The sequence below is a fragment of the Octodon degus genome, unplaced genomic scaffold, assembly GCF_000260255.1.
Source record: "Octodon degus isolate 3935 unplaced genomic scaffold, OctDeg1.0 scaffold00230, whole genome shotgun sequence".
NCBI classification, from domain to species: Eukaryota; Metazoa; Chordata; class Mammalia; order Rodentia; family Octodontidae; genus Octodon; species Octodon degus.
The window spans coordinates 692,381-710,248 of NW_004524806.1; the positions used below are offsets into that span (position 1 = coordinate 692,381).

Sequence of the window (17,868 nt, forward strand, 5' to 3'; positions counted from 1 at the left end):
AGGACTATGTCTGGGGGTTCCTGGAACGCGACAGAAATTCCTACTCAGGCACCGTGGGTTTGTGCTGCAGAGTGGTGGGGGCTATACCGAGGGGGTGGAAGAGCGTCTCACCCATGTTGCACCTGGGCTGGGACCAGTAGTAGGTCCTGCTGGCTCAGGGTAGCTGGAAGCTGTTCCACACACTCACCAGGCCTGGGCTAGGACTTGGTCAGAACGTTTTGAACTCCAACTCTGTCTTATACTGCCTCCAGGATCTAGGTCAATCATTTCTCAGAACAGCCTTTGCTCACCTGGGAAACCAGATAAAGAGCCCTCTAATGTACATTCCACAGATGAAAGCACAGATCAAATAACTTAAGGGAAGCTCTTGGTAAACCAGCAAGTGTCAATAAATAGAAGGGTTAAATGTCACCACCCTCTGCTGAGTTAGCACCAGAGTTCCAGCTCCTGCCCCTCCCCTATGTTCCAATTATGCAGTGCAGGACCAGACACAGCTCTGGTTTGATGCAGTAAATGGAGGAGCCACACAAAATCTTCAAGCTTGGACAGAATGGGCCTCCCTAGGGCTCTTCCAGAATTGGACATCAGCAATGGCCAGCTGTGTGAGAACTGCCTCCAACTCAGGCCCATCCTCTGGGAAGTGCTCAGAGAAGGATCTGATGAGTCCAGTTTCTAAGGCCTCATACTCAAGAAGCTGCACTTCTGAACCTTCCAGACAAGTGTTGAGCTGTACAATGAGCTTCCGGGATTCCTTGCACTGCAGCACTGTATCCCTGAGGGTGAGGAAGCACTCAGGGGGAGTGTCAGTGACTGATGCATACCCTTCATACAGGGCCCACAAGCTGACCACATCCCCTGCAGATTGCATTACCTGTAGCCTCCATAGGAACCACTCCAGGGCGGGCCTGCCCACCAACTAGATCTTGTTGGGATCAAGATCTGGACATCTGGGAGCCCATTGGATCCTGTGGTGAGAGCAACTGTAACAAGCCCCTTGCCAGCCTCCAGCAAAATCCTCAAGGTCACAAAGCCAGCCTGAATGTGAGCCTGTCACCAGGTGGAGGCCTCTAAGGTATAGAACTCAAGAGCCAGCAGCCCTGCCCAAACCATTTTGAGCCAGTTCACATAGATCACATCTTCTGCACCAGCTCCCTCAAAGCCAAAGATCTCCAGCACTTGAGGACTGAGGTACAGGTATAGACCCACACTCCTGGTGCAACACTCTTCATAACTTGAGGCAATGGTGCTGAATTTGCTGTCCCACATCTCCCCACTCCATTACCAGCTCTGAATCTGCTCTCCAGTCTCTGGGTTGATCACTGTCTCTGGGGCAAAGCTGAACACTCCTTTCTCATCCTGTGCAGAGCTTGCTGCTGCCATGAACCAGTAGCTCATGAACGCCCACCTGCAGGTAGAAGGAGGGCCCCTTCCAATGGGTATTCAGGTCTTTGTCCTCCTCCTCCAGAAATGTCAGCTTCTTCCCACTGCATGGTATAGGTAACTGCTAGCACATTCCCCCATGACACATTCTTAAATCCTTCTGTTTGCCACAGGTTATCATAGTTGGGGATGTTGATGCCAGCAAGAATGCCAGAGCTTGTGAAGGTGAGGACATCCAAGTTCCTCATCCAAAGTTTGGGTGAGGAACTTGCCCTTCTTGAAGGCCAGGGACCAGGGCAGTTCCTTCAGAAGCTGTTCTGCACTTGCTACCAGTTGCTCAAATTTTGCACTCATGGCCTTGTTAACCATGGGCAAAAAGCCTTCAAACTCTCCTTGGGAACCAAACGGATCATGGTAGATCTCAAGGAACCTGATGTAACTCTCCACAATGGAGTCTTTGTCCTGGATCCAGAAGTGGGAGCCCCTCTTGTGGGCCTTGATGGAGCCCTAGGTGTAGCTCTCCACATACTGGGCCAACATCTGCTCCTGGTAACTGTTCACCACGTAAGCCTTCACTTTTGCCAAGTATTCTACCACCTTCTGGAGGATGGGAGCATAGTCCCCCCAGGTCACATGGAAATAGTTCCCTTGAAAGTCGTAGCTCTTCAGCTTGGAAGTCACTTCAGAGACTAGAAGGGTGTCTGCACTGAGTACAGAAACCAGCTGCACCTGGTAACTGGCCTTCCCTTGCTGTTTCACTTCCTTGAAGAGATGTGTGTTGTAGGCACTGAGATTCTGGAGGTCCAGAAAATCTTGAGTGAGTTTGGCATCTTCCATGGTGCAATCCCCAGAGAAATAGGTGGTGATTCCCTCTTTCCCTAGCCAGAGGTGCCGAAGCTTGGGCTCCAGAGAAAACAAGCTCTCCGCAGGTCGGCAAGAGGACCCTCACTTCTTCTGGTCACTACTGCATGGCCTTGCATCCCAGCATCACATGTTCCAGCTTCTCCTTGGGCAGGTTGGGAACAAACCTGGTGTCGCCAAAGGACTTGTAGTTGCCCATATTGGAGTAGACCCCTGCAGCATAGACCAGAAATGACTGACACTCCTCCTCTGTGAGCCCTCAGTCAGAGCATGCTAGTGCAGTTGGTTAAGGTTTTAGGCAAGAAAGAGGTGGCTGAGCAAGGCATAGATGTAGTGGGCCTCAGAGGAGGTCTCTGCAGCAGCACAACCAGGTCTCCATACTGGTGGCCCAGGACAGGTAGTGGACATAAAGTCTCTCTGTGGGTAACAGCAGGCAGAAGGCCTCACGGCAGTCCAGGATAAACACAACAGTGTCTTTGCGTAGCATGCACTGGGTATCCGCCATAGGCTCCACAGCTGCTGCTCCATTTGCAAACTCACTCCTATCATAACTTTTAAACTCTCAGTTAAAATGAAAAGGTACCTTCTGTAGCAGCCTTTGTTCCCCTGTGCTTCATAAGTAACATTAAAACAACAAGTTATCCCAGCTATGTGAAAATATCTGCCCATTGCATTCACAGAGATACTTTGTACTATACAATCAGAGAAAGTTGGATCGTTATCTCAAGAAAATGCTGCCTCATCTGAAATTTGAATTTCAACATAGTTTATCTAAGGCACTTTATCTCTGGCCCACATGAGCATATACAGACATTTTATTAAAATATCAACCTTCAGGTAGGTGCCTAAAAAGAAAGCCTTTTTACAAATGATGAATGAACTCTGAAATTGGCAAGTTGACATCCTTTTCAAAATGATGGGAATGTTTATTGATAAAAATAAATTTAGTAATTTTTTATAAGATCCTTCTTCTGAATTGAGTAGTAAGAAGCCATCACTGATACTTAAAGTTATGTAGTGATTAGAAATTATGTTGGCCAGCAAATAAATCATTAACCTGTAATTCCACTGACACGATAACAATGAGACCAAATGATTTGGTTTCAAGTACTCTTTGTTGAAGCTGATTTTAGACAATGAAAAATGCATTTCTGAATGTACCCACTGCAAACATAACTAAAATGGCTAACACTATTTCTGTTTTCTCTAAGATGTAAACATTATCTTAATACATCTTTCTTCATAAGATACATTTTCCATCACAGGGTAAAACAATACTGGAAAGATTAATTACTCTTAAATATTTCAATTGAACACTCAAAAGTGAAGTGTTTTTGCCAGTGCAGAGAATATATCCACAAAATATCTGCCCCATATCTGAAGCAGTCTGGTCCACGCTGTTCTCCTCACAGTTGCAAACATCACACATGCCACGTTAACAGAACTGCCCCATTGATACAGAAGGAATGTTCTAGCTACATTTTAAATGCTATCTATATACTATCTTTTAAAGTTCAATAAAACCAGCTGGGAATTTTTAAACATATAAAACATTCATTGGAAGGCAGGATCTTGTTTACCAATAATATTTGGTGATAAAGGAAAGTATGGCATTCACAGGCTTTTAGCTTTATGCAAAAACTTGGGTAAAATCAGATAGCATAAAAACATGTACCACTAATAATAGAAACCACCATGTTTAGCAATTTAAATATGTGATATTGTGACAGTGAGCTTTAGGTAAGAATATATTGTTAGCAGGCTTTCTTCTCTATGACTGAACACAATTTGCTATTCCTAATATACATTAGAATTCTTTATCAAGATTCCTGTGGAGTTGTACTTATTTAATTTCCATATTAACTGCAGTCATCACTACTGTGTCCAAGCCCAGAGGATGAACTTTCTGAACAAAAAAGGGGGATACAAATGAAGGATCATTTTGTATCTGTTTTATTCAAAATAGTTAGAATAGATATACAGCTACTTTGTCTTAACTCAATGAATAGAAAGATTTGTTCTAATAGTGTTTTGGACAGGATATCATGTCTATATCTTGTACTATGAATAATCACTAAGAAGACAACAATATGCAATGTATTAATTATTGAAACTGTCCTACTATTCAGTTTTGAAACTGTCTCATTGCTATTTGTCTCTCAATAAAAGTTTTTCAAAAAGAGTAAGCAAAAAGTTCAAAAGTTTAAAATTTTGACTAGAGGAGAGCAGTAAACTTTCCTAGTTAAGAAATGTTTTGGGGGGCCAGAGAGATGACTTAGTTAAATAAGCACTTGGCTGGCAAGTGCAAGGGCCTGAGTTCAATCCCCGGTTCCACCAAAAAAAAAAAAAAAGAAAGAAAGAAAGAAAGAAAGAAAGAAAGAAAAAAGAAAAAAAGAAAAGAAAAGAGAACCAAATGTTTTGAACAGTAAAAGGTTCTTTTTCTACTCCCAAAGCCTGTAACTCAAGTATTTTGTGTAATGATGATTTATTTAATGATTAATACAGGCAATGTGATTCTCAAAAAAAAAAAAACTTTCTGAATACAATCTACATCATTTTCTTTCTTCTTCGGGGAAGTGTCTATTTATTCAGGCAAAATTGTAAATGGCTTCTTCTGCTGAGTATTTGGTCTGCCCAGAAAAACATGCCTGAATGCCCTCGGAGTACAGGTGGCTCTGCAGGAAGAGGTGAAGGCTGCAGTCAGAAAGCAAAACTGTGTTCCTTAATATTTCTCTGAGGAAATCTTCCAAACCCCGGTGACGCTGATCAACCTGCTGATGATTGTTCATGTTGAAAACTAGGTTTTTAGGTGGAAGTTCCGGCAGTTGCACCAGCAGCGCGTTACTCTGGAGTCTCTTTCTCAACCCCACAAATTCTCTGTATCTTCTTCCTACACGGGATGTTTTCGTTGTAAAGCACGTGCTCTTAGTATGAATACATATCTCACAGTCCTTGCCAAAAGTCTTCTTTCTGGATCCTCGGATCTGGGAACCAGACACTTACAAACTCCTCTTTCTTGTTGTTCAGGAAACGTCTTCAGCACAGGATCCAATCAATCCGCAGCTCCTAGGGTCAGGCAAGCACCAGAGAGGCGGGAGGTCCCACAGCAAGCAGCAGACTCTGCTGACTTAAAGGCGCTCAGCTGCAGTGGTGAGGCCTAGGAGGGCATTCCAGTGCAGCCCAACACTCCCCGCGCCCACGCAGCGCATGGTCCTTCCCCGCAGTCCTAACTTTTTTTGATGTTATTTATAGCCTTTTATTAATCAAGGTCACACACAATTGCCAGCATGTCTGAAATAGGCTTTTCAATATTTTTATATATAATTATTTACAGTATCTTATAATCCTTGTATTTTGCTGGTATCAATTGTCAGGTCTTTTTACACATTTGAGTTTGTATTTCTTACACTCTTCTTTGTTCTTTTGAGTGTAGCTCCAAGTTGATAAAAACAATTTTGTTTCATTTTCCTTTGTGTGTTGTTTCAATTTTGTTTTTCGACTGTGATTTTTACTCTTTTCCTTTTCCTCATTTTGGGTTTGCTTTGTTTTTTATTCTTCTAGTTACCTGAGGTACTTTATTTGACTGATTGTTTGGAATCTTTCTTTTCAATTTAAACATTTATTGCTATACATTCCCATCCTAGTATTACTTTTACAGTTTTGGTTTGGATATGCTGTGTCATCCACTTTCATTTTATTCAAAAGTTTATTAATCCACTGTGTTCTAATTAGCATGCAATTCTTACAGATATTTGTGAGTCACCATAGCATATTTTGACATGTGTGCACAATGCATAATGATTAACCAGGGTAATTGGCATTTGTGTCATCTTAAACATTTATTGTTACTTCATGTTCAGTATCTTTTTTATATATTTTTACTTATTTATTTTAATTTCTTAATCTTTTATTTATTTATTTGGTACAGAGTCTCCTTACATAGCTCAGACTTGTAGAGATCCTCCTGTCTCACCCTCCCCAGTGCTGGGATTACACGCATGCACCACCACGCCCAGTTTTCATGACCAGTATGGCTCACAGGGTTCCGGGGATTGAACCCAGGTCCTTATACTTTCCTGGCAAGCACTTAGACCATGGAGCTATCTCCCAGACCCCTTACTTTTTTATTTTAAGAAAGGGTATCACTATGCAGTTTGGGATGGCCTTGTGCTCACTTTTGTAGCCCCTAAGATGGTCTCCAACTCCCAGTGATCCTCCTGTCTCTATCTCACAGAATAGTGGAATTACTGGCATGTGCCACCACACCCAGTTCCAGGCCAGCCTAGGGTTACAGAGCCTCCATTGTGAGGCCAAGAATCTAACTCAAGACCTTGATCTTGCTGGGTAGGTGCTTATGCCTCTGAGCTCTCTCTCCAGCCCCTGTGTTTAGAATCTTAATTCCTCTCTTCTGGCTTTTAAAATATATAAGACACACTCACCTCTCTCAATTGTCCAACACTACAACTTTTTCCTTCTACCTAAGCATAGTTTGCCATTCACTATCCCATAACCCATTATTCTCACTATTCTCTACTTTCCTTTCCCTCTATTTTAACCTATAATTCTATAGTATTAAAATTTTGTTTATACATATGCATCAAAATACAAAGTACTTATCTTTCTGTGCCTGGCTTATTTCATTCAATGTACCATCTTCTGTTCCATCCCTGTTGCAGCAGGTAACAGAATTTTATTCTGATTTCAGCCGAAAAACAAGTAGACATATAAAATCTTAAAAGATCAGTGTTGAGTAATGAAAATGAAGTAGCACTAAAACTCTCAAAGATTCCATATTCATAGCAGCACAACTTGTGATAGCTACATCTTAGTCATAGTAGACATGTCCACCAATAGGTGAATGGACTGTATATGAGACATAGACTGCATAGAAACTTACTAACATGAAAATGCTAGTGCTGGTGAGCTGGACAGTAATTCAACAGAATGTCTAGTGGTGGCAGAATGGACAATTCACAGTTATTTTCTCCCATCCTCTCTTCTGCGCCTACTTATCACTGGAAACTATATAAACATTAGCTTGTATGAGTTGATTGCATGATCAACCTTTCAAGGAACAGTTATCATAGCATACAGGCAAGGAATGAGATTATCTTTAAAGATAATAATAGTTTTCCATGCACTTCAGGTAATATTTATACAGTCTTCTCTGGGCATAGTTCCACTGTTCCCTGGACGTGGGGAAACAAAAGGATATCTTATGAACATGACAAAGAATAACCATGTCATGTAACACAAAGGTCAATCCAGTTGGGGTTCTTCAAACTTCCTGGATCTTGCCATATATAACTCTTCCAAGATTTCAAAAGTTTTCAGCAGTTATTTCACTGAGAAGCTTTTCTATTTCATTTCCCTTTCCCTCATTCCTTGAACACGCAACAGTCAAATGTTTTCTTTTGCCTTGATGGTGTCGCATAGTCTTACAGATTCTTTTTGTGTTATTTAAGAGAAAATGTCTTTGAGATCAGAAATTCTGCTGCTCAGGTTTTCTTCTATATTGTTATTTCCTTTGAGTTCAGATCTATAATTTCTCAGATCTATATCTTGACTAAATTTTTATTCAGAGAACAAATTGTTTTCCTGCTTTAGTTGAAATATTTGCATTCACTTTTGTGAATTTCTCATCAAATTATTTTTATAGTCTTCAATTTATTGCTTTACTTCCATTTTTTTGATTTTTTGATTATTCTTTGCAGAAGAAGGCAACATATTACCTTGCAGTTCAAATATCTCATGTTCTGACTCTGAGTGTTTGGTAATCTGGTGGGTCATGTGCTCCTACTGATTTTATAGAAGCTTTTAAGTTAAAGACTTGCCTAGAGATGCTTCCCGAGTCATCAGTTGTAAAAGCTAAAATGGCTTTGGAGCAGCTAAATCACATTTCACATGAAGTTTCTTCAGCCTTAAAAACACTGATGATGCCTTTAGGTATCCCAGTCTGATGTTGCTCTGTGAGTTAAGATTACATTTTTTAAATCGGAGAACTTTGCTGTGACTCTGAGCGTGATAGCTCGATTGTTTGGGTGGTGTGTGAGAAATACCCAAGGCCTATGCAGGGACATGACTGTGCTTGCAGGCCCAGTTTTATGCTACACATCTTGCCCAGTAATGGAGTTTCAGTTTCCTAGTGCAAGAGGGGGGCCTGGCCACAGAAATTTATAGGGCAGTGGCAATGAATTGGGAGGTGCCTGATAGAGATTTTAGAGTCCACTCATTTGAAATTTGGGTGGTAGCCACTGGGTTGCTTCACAGAATCCCTAGCAGGAAAATTTTCAGGAAAGTGACATTGTGGAGTCCAGGTAGGATAAGGCACAATGTGAAATAAGATTTTTCTACAGTGCAATTAAGCAGTATGCTTTCTTTGAAGATCCCAAAACTGTCTCAAGCCTTGCGAGGGTTGCAAGCTTCTGTATCAGAAAATATTCACATAATTGTGACATCAGTAGATTCTTCTATGTGCCTCCTGCCTACACTTTCCCCACTGCAAAGGAAGTTCTTGGTTCAGGATTGATCTTACTTGGAGAAATAAGTCAGTAGAAAATGGATACTTCATTCTTTTCTTTATACAACCATTGTAAGTTTCTATGCTTCTGTTCTTGGCAATGTTGCTCTAATTACTTCACTGTACTCAAGCATTCTGCCACAAATACACCAATGAAATAGGCATTATTTTTTTCTTTGCTTTGACCTGTGTGTGTGTGTGTGTGTGTGTGTGTGCGTTTGTGCAAGTGTGTGTGTGTGTGTGTGTGTAGAAGCAAAGCACAATGGTAACTTTTTATCAACTATCTTGCTCCTCTAAAATACTTCATGGCATTGGATTTTACAATTACTTTATTCAAGTGACATTATTTCATTTACCACATGATAACAAAAACACAAGGAAAAAAACTAAGAATAATTGATTGGCAAACAAAAGCAAGCAATCTAATTCCATAATAGCCAAAGGATTTGAACAAATGCTTCTCCAATAATGTACACAAATGCCTGATAGCACATCAAATAATGGCCAACATCATTACACATACTATTAGAAATTTAAATCAAAACAATGGTTACTTAATACCTAACAAGATGGGTATGATTTTTAAACAGAAAAAAATATCGGCAAGGCTGAAGAAAAACTAAACACTTGTGTATTACTGGTGGTGATAAAAAGTAGTATAGTTGCTATGAAAACATTTTGGTATATTTCCTAGACAGTATAAAACACAAATGTCATATGGTCTGACTGTGTACCCACAAGAACTGAAATCAGACATTCAAATAGATGCCCAGACACCAAAGCTTGTAACAGTATTGTTTCCAACAGCAAATGGTGAAAAGAGCCAGCTATGGTTTGGGTATAGATTGTGAGTTCAGCAAATACCTAGGTGATTAGAGGCTCATTCCCAGATGGAGCTATTGGGTGGTGGAATCTTCAAGAAAATGTACCTGATAGAAAGCACTCAAACCACTGGGGAAATAGAATAGTTCACGCACAGCCTCTTAATATTTCTTCAGATAGAGTTGTTATGATATGGGAAAAACCTGATTCATTGTCCCCTCTTTGTTTTCTTGCGTGATTCTCCCTCTTCATGATTCCACTATCTACTCTGTATGTGGGGCCTGAAACTGGAGACTATGCTGTTTGGGGTTTCAGCCTCCTGCCCTGTAAAAGAAAGTCTCACTCCTATGGAGTGAGTCTTGTTCTGCTAACAAAGTCTAATAACCCAAGTATCCATTGACAGATGAATAAACTATAATAAATACATGCAATTTTATAAATAACTAATCTTAACCATTATGTAACACAAAAATGTGTTAATAAAAATAACAACTAATTTTTTTAAAGAAGGAAAAATTTTGACACATGCCACAATGTGAGTGAGCCTTGAAAAAATTATGTTAAGTGAAATCAGTCAGACAGAAAATGCTAAGTATTATATGATTACACCTGTATGCTCTACTTCGAACAGATAAATTAATGTAAATAGTTCAATAGATATTATAAAGTGTACAGAGTGATAAGGATAGGGAAATATCATTTGCTGAAAGGAGTTCTCTGTGTGTTATTTTCCACACTGTTCCTACCTCACCAAGAGGCTTGATGGATGGTTATATATCATAAATAAACTATATGGGACAAATTATAGTATTTCTTCTCATTTATTAAACACATGATTTTTAAAATTTTTCTGAACATGCAAAATAAAGATAATTGCCCAACATTGCAAATGTACTTAATGCCACTAAATTGCACATTCAAGATGCTTTAATGCTAGGCTTTATGCTATGTATATTTTATGTTATGCTGCTTTTAAAGGTATTTCCCTATACTGCATAACCACCCATATCTTGGAGTATATCATGGAGTCCACTGGAGGACTTGTTTCAGATATATACATGGTTTTAGAAACTTCTAAGTGGTTACTTAACTTCATTTTCAAAGAATAAAAGCATTGTGATCAAGGATGTTATCTGTGTTATAAGAAACTGTCACCCTCTGCTCCTCCTAATCCATTCCTGGACCTTCACCTCTGTACCTTCCACCTCCTCCTCATTTCCCTATGACTTTCTCTACCTCTCACTAGAGCTACTCTAATTCCTCTTAAATGTTTTTCTTTCCATTCAATGAACACACCACTGTTCACTTGTGAGTGTTTCCCCTTTTCTGGCCCATCACTGTCATTCCCACAGTAGACTTCCTTGAACACTAACCACTACAAGATCACTGTGTCACTTCCTGAATCCAAAGGAAAAAGTTTTAAGGTTCCAATGTGCAGGGGATAGCTTGTACCACCTGCCTGAAGTTGATCATTAACCCAGCACTTACATAAAGAAGTGGCCATCCTTGGGATGGGGACTGTACCACCTGCAGCTATGGCCAGCACAGTAAGCCCCAGTACAACAGCTGGAACCCCTGAGCTGCCTGCACTGTCAGAGCGCATTCAAAATGCTGCTGACATCTCTGTCATTGTCATCTACTTTTTGGCGGTGATTGCTGTTGGTCTATGGGTATGTAAGATTCCAGGGAAGTTTCTGGTTGGGCTCCAGGGTTAGGGTAATGTGCCTTAGGGTGGGAGAAATGTAGCCTGACAAATGAGGCAACACTAACACTTTCCTAATGTCTGAATCATTATCTTCCTTATGTCATAAGTAACATTTATACGGATGGGGAGATAACTCAGTGGTCTAAGTGCCTATCTGGCAAGTGCAAGAACTTGAGTTTGATCCCTGGTACTGCATGTTGTGTGAACATGTTGAGTCACCTTAAGACCAGGTGTAGTGGCACACACCTGTAATCCCAGCCCTATGGAGACTGAGACAGAAGGATCACTGCAAGTCTGAACTGCATAGTGAGACCCTGTATCCAATAAATAAGTGAATAAAATATTAAAAATAATGTTTATCATGAGTGTATTTATTCCCCTAGCAACCCCATAGGACTGGGACCTACAAACCTGTGCTACCAGGCACCTCCACCATCTGCCACAATGTCAAAAAAATATTTTTATTATCTCATTTTGTTTAATTTCCTTTGTGTTTATTGATTTTCTAACCTATAAGTTAAACACAATTTGTATACAATTTATTTTTCTCTTTTAGCAATAAATTCAAGGCTGCAAATTTTCACCTACGTACTGTACTAATGATATCACACATTGTTCTACAAATGAAAGTAAATAGCAGTTTTGCAGAATATGATCCTTGAAGTATCTTTAGCTCTAAATGTTTAAGGAAACATGTTTTGAAATCCATCAAAAATTGATGTTGCATTGCAATTTTTAGAAAATATTATTTCTATAGGCGTGCTGGAAAGTCACCATTGTTAGCATGCCAGCTGGAGAGTCATTAGCATCTACAGTGTCTTGGGTGTGACTGCTATTGTTTTACCCCCCACTACTACCACCTCTTATGGTAGTATGTCTTATGTCTTTCTGCTCAGGCAATGCTGAGGACCAACCGAAGCAGTGTTGGAGGCTTCTTCCTGGCTGGTCGAGATATGGTCTGGTGGACAGTAAGTTGCTCAAAATAAATTGTGCGTGTCTGTGTGTGTGTTTAAGTGTAAGTGTAGAAAGTAATAGGGGTTTGATGATGCCTGCTGTATACTCCTTGTCTCTTTATAGATGGTTTTTTCCTGATAGTTTTTAAGAGCAGAATATTTACTGGGAGAAAGAAAGCTTCTGTCCAAGAGAGCAACAGAAGGAGGACCTGGGTACATTGCCCAAGACCTAAATCTTTTCTTTGAGGTACCGGGGATTGAACTCAGGACCTTGCACTTGCCAGGCAAGTGCTTATTCTACTGAGCCATCTCCCCGGCCCTAAGACCTAAATTGTTAATGAGAGGCTTTAACTAGGCTGCGATCTGATTCAAAAAACATACAATCATCATTTGAAAGCAAATTTATTCTTTCATTTGAGTACCTTCAGTACTACTAACTGTTAATGCTAACTGTCCTACTAACCTGTTTTGAAACTTCTCAATGCTATTTCTTTCTCAACAAAATGAATATAGAATAATGATTATTATTATTATTGTTGTTGTTGTTGTTGTTGTTGCAGGTTTTCACTTTTGAACATATTAGCATTTGTTTCATGTTCAAACCACTATAGACACTTAACAATTTAAAACATTCTTCCACTATGGTCCACAAACACATGACAATACACTGGATTTTGCCCTTAGGACATAGTATGTTACTGTTGCTCTAAGGTGCAGCAATTGACACATCTCAACATCTGATTTCAAACAGTCTGACTTGGATATGTGAACTCTAACCCTGGTGTGTTCTCTTGCACTGTAGATGGGTGCCTCGATCTTCGCCAGTAATATTGGCAGTAGCCACTTTGTGGGCATAGCTGGGACAGCAGCCGCCTCTGGGATTGCCATTGGAGCAGTTGAATGGAATGTAAGTGATAGCACAGAATTTTTCTTTAACTCAAGAAAATATCAATACACCTCAAGCAAACTTATATCCAAGGTTTTTGTGTACTCTGGATAGACTGTTCTTGTTTTTGGTTTGGTTTTTAGTTTTCTTTATCCTAGACCTGCAGTACCTCTATAGCCCCATTCTGCCAGCACCATTCCAGATATATGGCTAATCACCTCTGAACTTTTGCTCAAGTGGCTCTAACCACCTGTATGATCATTTATTTATGATTAAATCCTTAATTTTACTTTTCCTCTTTGACCATTAAAGCTTTTGAATTTATCATTCCTCCAAGAACAGTATGTATCCAGTCATATACTAGACAAATGAAATTTTTAAATCTAAAAGCAATGGTCCCTGCTTTTGAGATCTTTAGTTTTTGGTGGAAGAAGAATACATACAGCCACTAGAGTTTGGAAAAACAGGAAAATAGAACCATCTACAATGTATTAACAGATCAAGTAGGAGAAAAATCGAGAATAGATGGGGTATGGCACATGTCAACTTGCTATACTGATGCCAGAAGGATGAGTAGAAACTGTTCAAGAAGAATCTAATGTATTTACACAATGGTGAGTGATTTGTGAGATACTAGTTAGAACCTGCTAGAATTAGTGATTAATTACTAATTAATTGCCCTATTTTCATTTCATAGAAACTGTGTCCCCTTAATCAGACCTTAAATTCTTTCAGGTTAAGGGCCAAATGCTCTATTCCATGCATTCCACACTGTCACCTGTCCCATAGCCAGGCATGTGATGATAATATCATAAATAGTTCTTAGGTAGTCTGAGTTGTTTCTGTTCTTTTTCATCTTGTCCTTTACAGCATTTTTGAGTATATGTATTTGCACAATGGTCAGAAGAAAATGCTTGTGTGGAAGAAAGCTGCACTGTTGTGGAAAAAAAATTGTTTTTTGAGAAACGGATTGAACTCAAGACCTTGCACTCGCCAGGGAAGCACTTATTCCATTGATTCATCTCCCCAGTCCCCTTGTTGTGAAAATTTAGATTGTTTATCTAAATTAGATTGCTTATCTAAAGTAAGTGATTTCAAGTTATCACAAACACCTTTGGCCCTTTTTCTAAGCTACTTTGTCTTTATTGGGTTATAACAAGCAACACCCACAGATTAAAGGAGGAAAGGCTTATCTTGGCCTACAATTTGTAGAGGTTTATGTGATAGTTTGCTGACTATAGCTCAGTGTGGCATGGAAGAGATGCTTGGCAGAGGAGGCTTGCTTATGGCCTGGCAGGGAAGCAAAGAGACACCAGGGGAGGAAGGAGGCTAGGCAGATCCTTCTAGGCCATAATGCCAACGACTCACCTCAAACCAGGCTTCACCTTCCAACCTTATATTTAGCTATAATATTCATTGGTGTAGTAATCCACTCTTGGTAATCATACCCTCATAATTCAGTCACCTCCCATAGTCCTACCAATGAGGTTTTAGAGAGACATCTAGACATAAACTGCAACAACCTCCCTCTTGAAGATTTTCTCTCTAATTTTATTTTACCAGTATCAATGACCCCCATATTCAACCATCCTCAAGATATCTCCTATGGTCAGAGTTTCATTTTGTTTTATTGATGCTCCTTATAGTCAGAATCAGAATGATTTATAGCCCAGCTGAATGTGGTTATCAAGTTGCAGATAACTACTCTTCTATTTTTAGCCCATGACATTCCTTAGTCTCTATGTTGCTCAATCTCAGTTCAATAAGAAAAATAACTATACTTTCAATATCTGCCTCCACTGACTTCTTGAGGAACATAAGTGATACATGCAAAACTATAAATATTTCATAGTAATATAACTTATTTTTCAACATTGTTATATGTGGAGAGACTTTGTAGACAATAGGAATACTCTTCTATCTCCAAGTATCTTTATGATGATTTTATCTATTTAAGAATAAAATTTTCACCCGCTGAAATTAAAAGAGAATGCCTTCACAGAGTAAATGTATGATCTTCTAGTAACCTGCCTGGACCTGACTGAACCTCTCATATTATGACCACATTTCACCACAAATCTTGTAGCACATTCTCAGCCTCTAAAAATAATAACCTCTATATCATAGGAACAAAAGAAAGGATTAATAGTTGTACAAGTATCGCAATACTTTGTTTTTTTGTTTTTTGTTTTGTACCCAACTTTACCTAACAAAAATAAAGACATTCATAAAATCTTTGGGATCTTTCAAACAGCATTATAACAATTAGGTGAAACAGACAAAAATCAGGAAGTAAACATCAGAGTTAAGCCACACAATCGAATAATTAAACAGGTACCTACAATGTTTAATGCAACAACAATGAAAAAAATATTGTTCTTATCATCATACCAAAATTTTTCCAACATAAGCCATTTTTTTCTTTTACTTTTGTTTTCTTGGTATTATAAATATAGCTGTATTAAGCATATAATTTTACAAATTCATATCATATTTCATTATCAAATCTAAATATGAACATTATTCTGATTTCATATTATTTGTATGTATTATATTTCTATATGGAGATGTTGCATATTTTTAAAATAATTTGTTGATAAACTTTACAAAAATTTTAAAGTTAGTTCTATAAACATTTAGTGGTATTTAAGATAATTTTGTTTTATTTTTTTCCAATAGTTTTATTGACAAATAGCAATGTGACAGTTTCAAATCAAATTAGCAGGACAGTTTCAATAATGAATAGGTTGCATACTGTTTTCTTAGTGAATTTTCACTGTACAAGATGAAAACATGATATCCTGTTTACAAACACTTTTAGAATAAATCTTTCCATTCATTGAATTAAGAGAATGTGGATGTATACCTATCCTATTTTAAATAAGCAGATACAAAATGGTCATTGATTTGTATCCCTTTTTTGTTTAGTTTTGTCATTTAAATATTATAGGTTCAGCAAGATATTCCAAAATACTCCAGTAGTCCATAATAGTAGTGGATTTTCCTTTTGACTGGTAATGTCAGAAGTTGTTGACTTGAGCCTTTTACAGCTCAGCATACTAATATGGCTTTACTTTTTATACCTCATTTTTACATTTTGCTGCTGGATGGTTGCATCCAAGATAAACCAAGACCTATATAACAAGAAATGTAACTTTTGTATCTGATAAGGTCGATCATATCCCCTCAGGATTTATCCTGACACTGTGTACTGCAGTTTGTAGATCCTTTGTCAGTGTCAGCCACGTGGATGAGTCATGGCCATTGCTTGACCAATTTTCTCTCTGTGAAAGCTTGAGAGAACGTTTTCTCTCCATGTGACTCTCCTTAGGTACATTATACATCACTGATCACTTTCCTCTGTGGTCCTATAATCTCCTTGATCAGAAAATTTGGGACACAACTGAGTTACATGATGTTACAGTACAAGTTCTCCTATGTCCTGCGTCTTCACTGACCTGGGAAGGCTACAGCCAAAATACTGGCTTTCCTTGCAGCCCTCCTTTTTCTCTAATTTTTGATCTGCAAACTTAGGTTGTTCACACACCAGAAGAGAAGCTTATTGTTACTACCCTACAACCTAGGTTGTTGAGCTTAATTTCACTATCTATCTGAATATCAAACATCATAGGCATAACATGAAACAGGTATTTTTCATCAAGTACTGATATATTAAACTTTAAGTCCCTACAGAATATGACAAAAAATTAAAGAATATTTTAAGAAATTGAAATAAACAATTACATATTTTTCCATACAAGTTTAGAAAACTAATGATATACAGCACTGAAGCACGACAGACCCACAACACCCCTTTTTCTGTGTCCTGCCTTCATTCACCACCCTCTTCCTTTTGCAAGCACCACGTGTTTAGAAGATCAGAATGACAGGCATTCCAAGTGTGACCCTTCTATTACATATTGTTTTCATCAGTGCAGTTGCTTAGTTCACAGGTATCAGCATATATAGTTAGGTCAGGTAAGAATCCTACCAATTACCTCCTAGTTTTGAAAACCTGCTGATGTTTCTCAGCATATTGCATTAGCCATCTTGTGCATACAATTGTATGCCTTTACCCCTATCATGTTTCCTAATTTCTTTCCTTGCTCTCTTCATTGTCTAATCCTCAAGGTCTCACTTTCTTTTTAATTGTGTTATACCTATTTATATTTCTTCCTTTGTGCTCTTATACTAGGGAGACTATGATATTTACACATGTGAGTCTGGTTTATTTCACTTTGAGTATATCTTCAAGTGGCATCCACTTAAATATAAATATATGCTTATGCTTCAAGTTTATCGTTCTTTGTAGCTGAATAATACTTGATTGTATAAAAATACCACATCTTCTTCATCCATTTCTCAGGTGATAGACATCATGGTTGTTTCCAAGATTTGACTATCACAAACTGTGCTGCTATAAACATAGGTACACATATATCACTATGATATGATGTTTTCAGATTTTCCGGGAAAATTCCCAGTAATGGAATAGCTGGTTTGAATGGGATTTCTAGTCCTGTTTTTTAAGGAGTTCCCATACTGCTTTCCATAAGGGATGATCAGTCTACATTCCCACCAGCAGTGGAGAAGGGTACCTATTTCCCCACAGCCTCTCCAACATTTGTTGTTGGGTGATTTCTTTATAATAGCCATTCTTTCCAGGATGAGATGATATTGCAGTGTTGTTTTAATTTGCATTTCACAGATGGCTAGTGATGTGGAGCATTTTTTCATATAT

At 38.7% G+C, this 17,868-nt stretch overlaps 1 protein-coding gene and 2 pseudogenes across 2 annotated transcripts in view; 1 reads left to right on the plus strand and 2 right to left on the minus strand.

The window, feature by feature from the left end:
- Nucleotides 1–535: 535 nt before the first annotated feature.
- Nucleotides 536–2,746, minus strand: LOC101567990 (annotated as a pseudogene). The gene has a single exon (XR_192868.1). The product of XR_192868.1 is annotated as a dipeptidyl peptidase 3 pseudogene (transcript).
- Nucleotides 2,747–4,061: 1,315 nt separating this feature from the next.
- On the minus strand, nucleotides 4,062–5,450 carry LOC101562179 (annotated as a pseudogene).
- Nucleotides 5,451–11,091: 5,641 nt separating this feature from the next.
- Nucleotides 11,092–17,868, plus strand: part of LOC101568386 (solute carrier family 5 member 4-like) — a 99,353-nt gene continuing 92,576 nt past the window's right edge. The window contains 3 exon segments of the mRNA XM_012512561.2: nucleotides 11,092–11,253; nucleotides 12,185–12,256; nucleotides 13,044–13,148. Coding sequence (XP_012368015.1) covers nucleotides 11,095–11,253; nucleotides 12,185–12,256; nucleotides 13,044–13,148 — 336 coding nt within the window. The 5' untranslated portion in view covers nucleotides 11,092–11,094.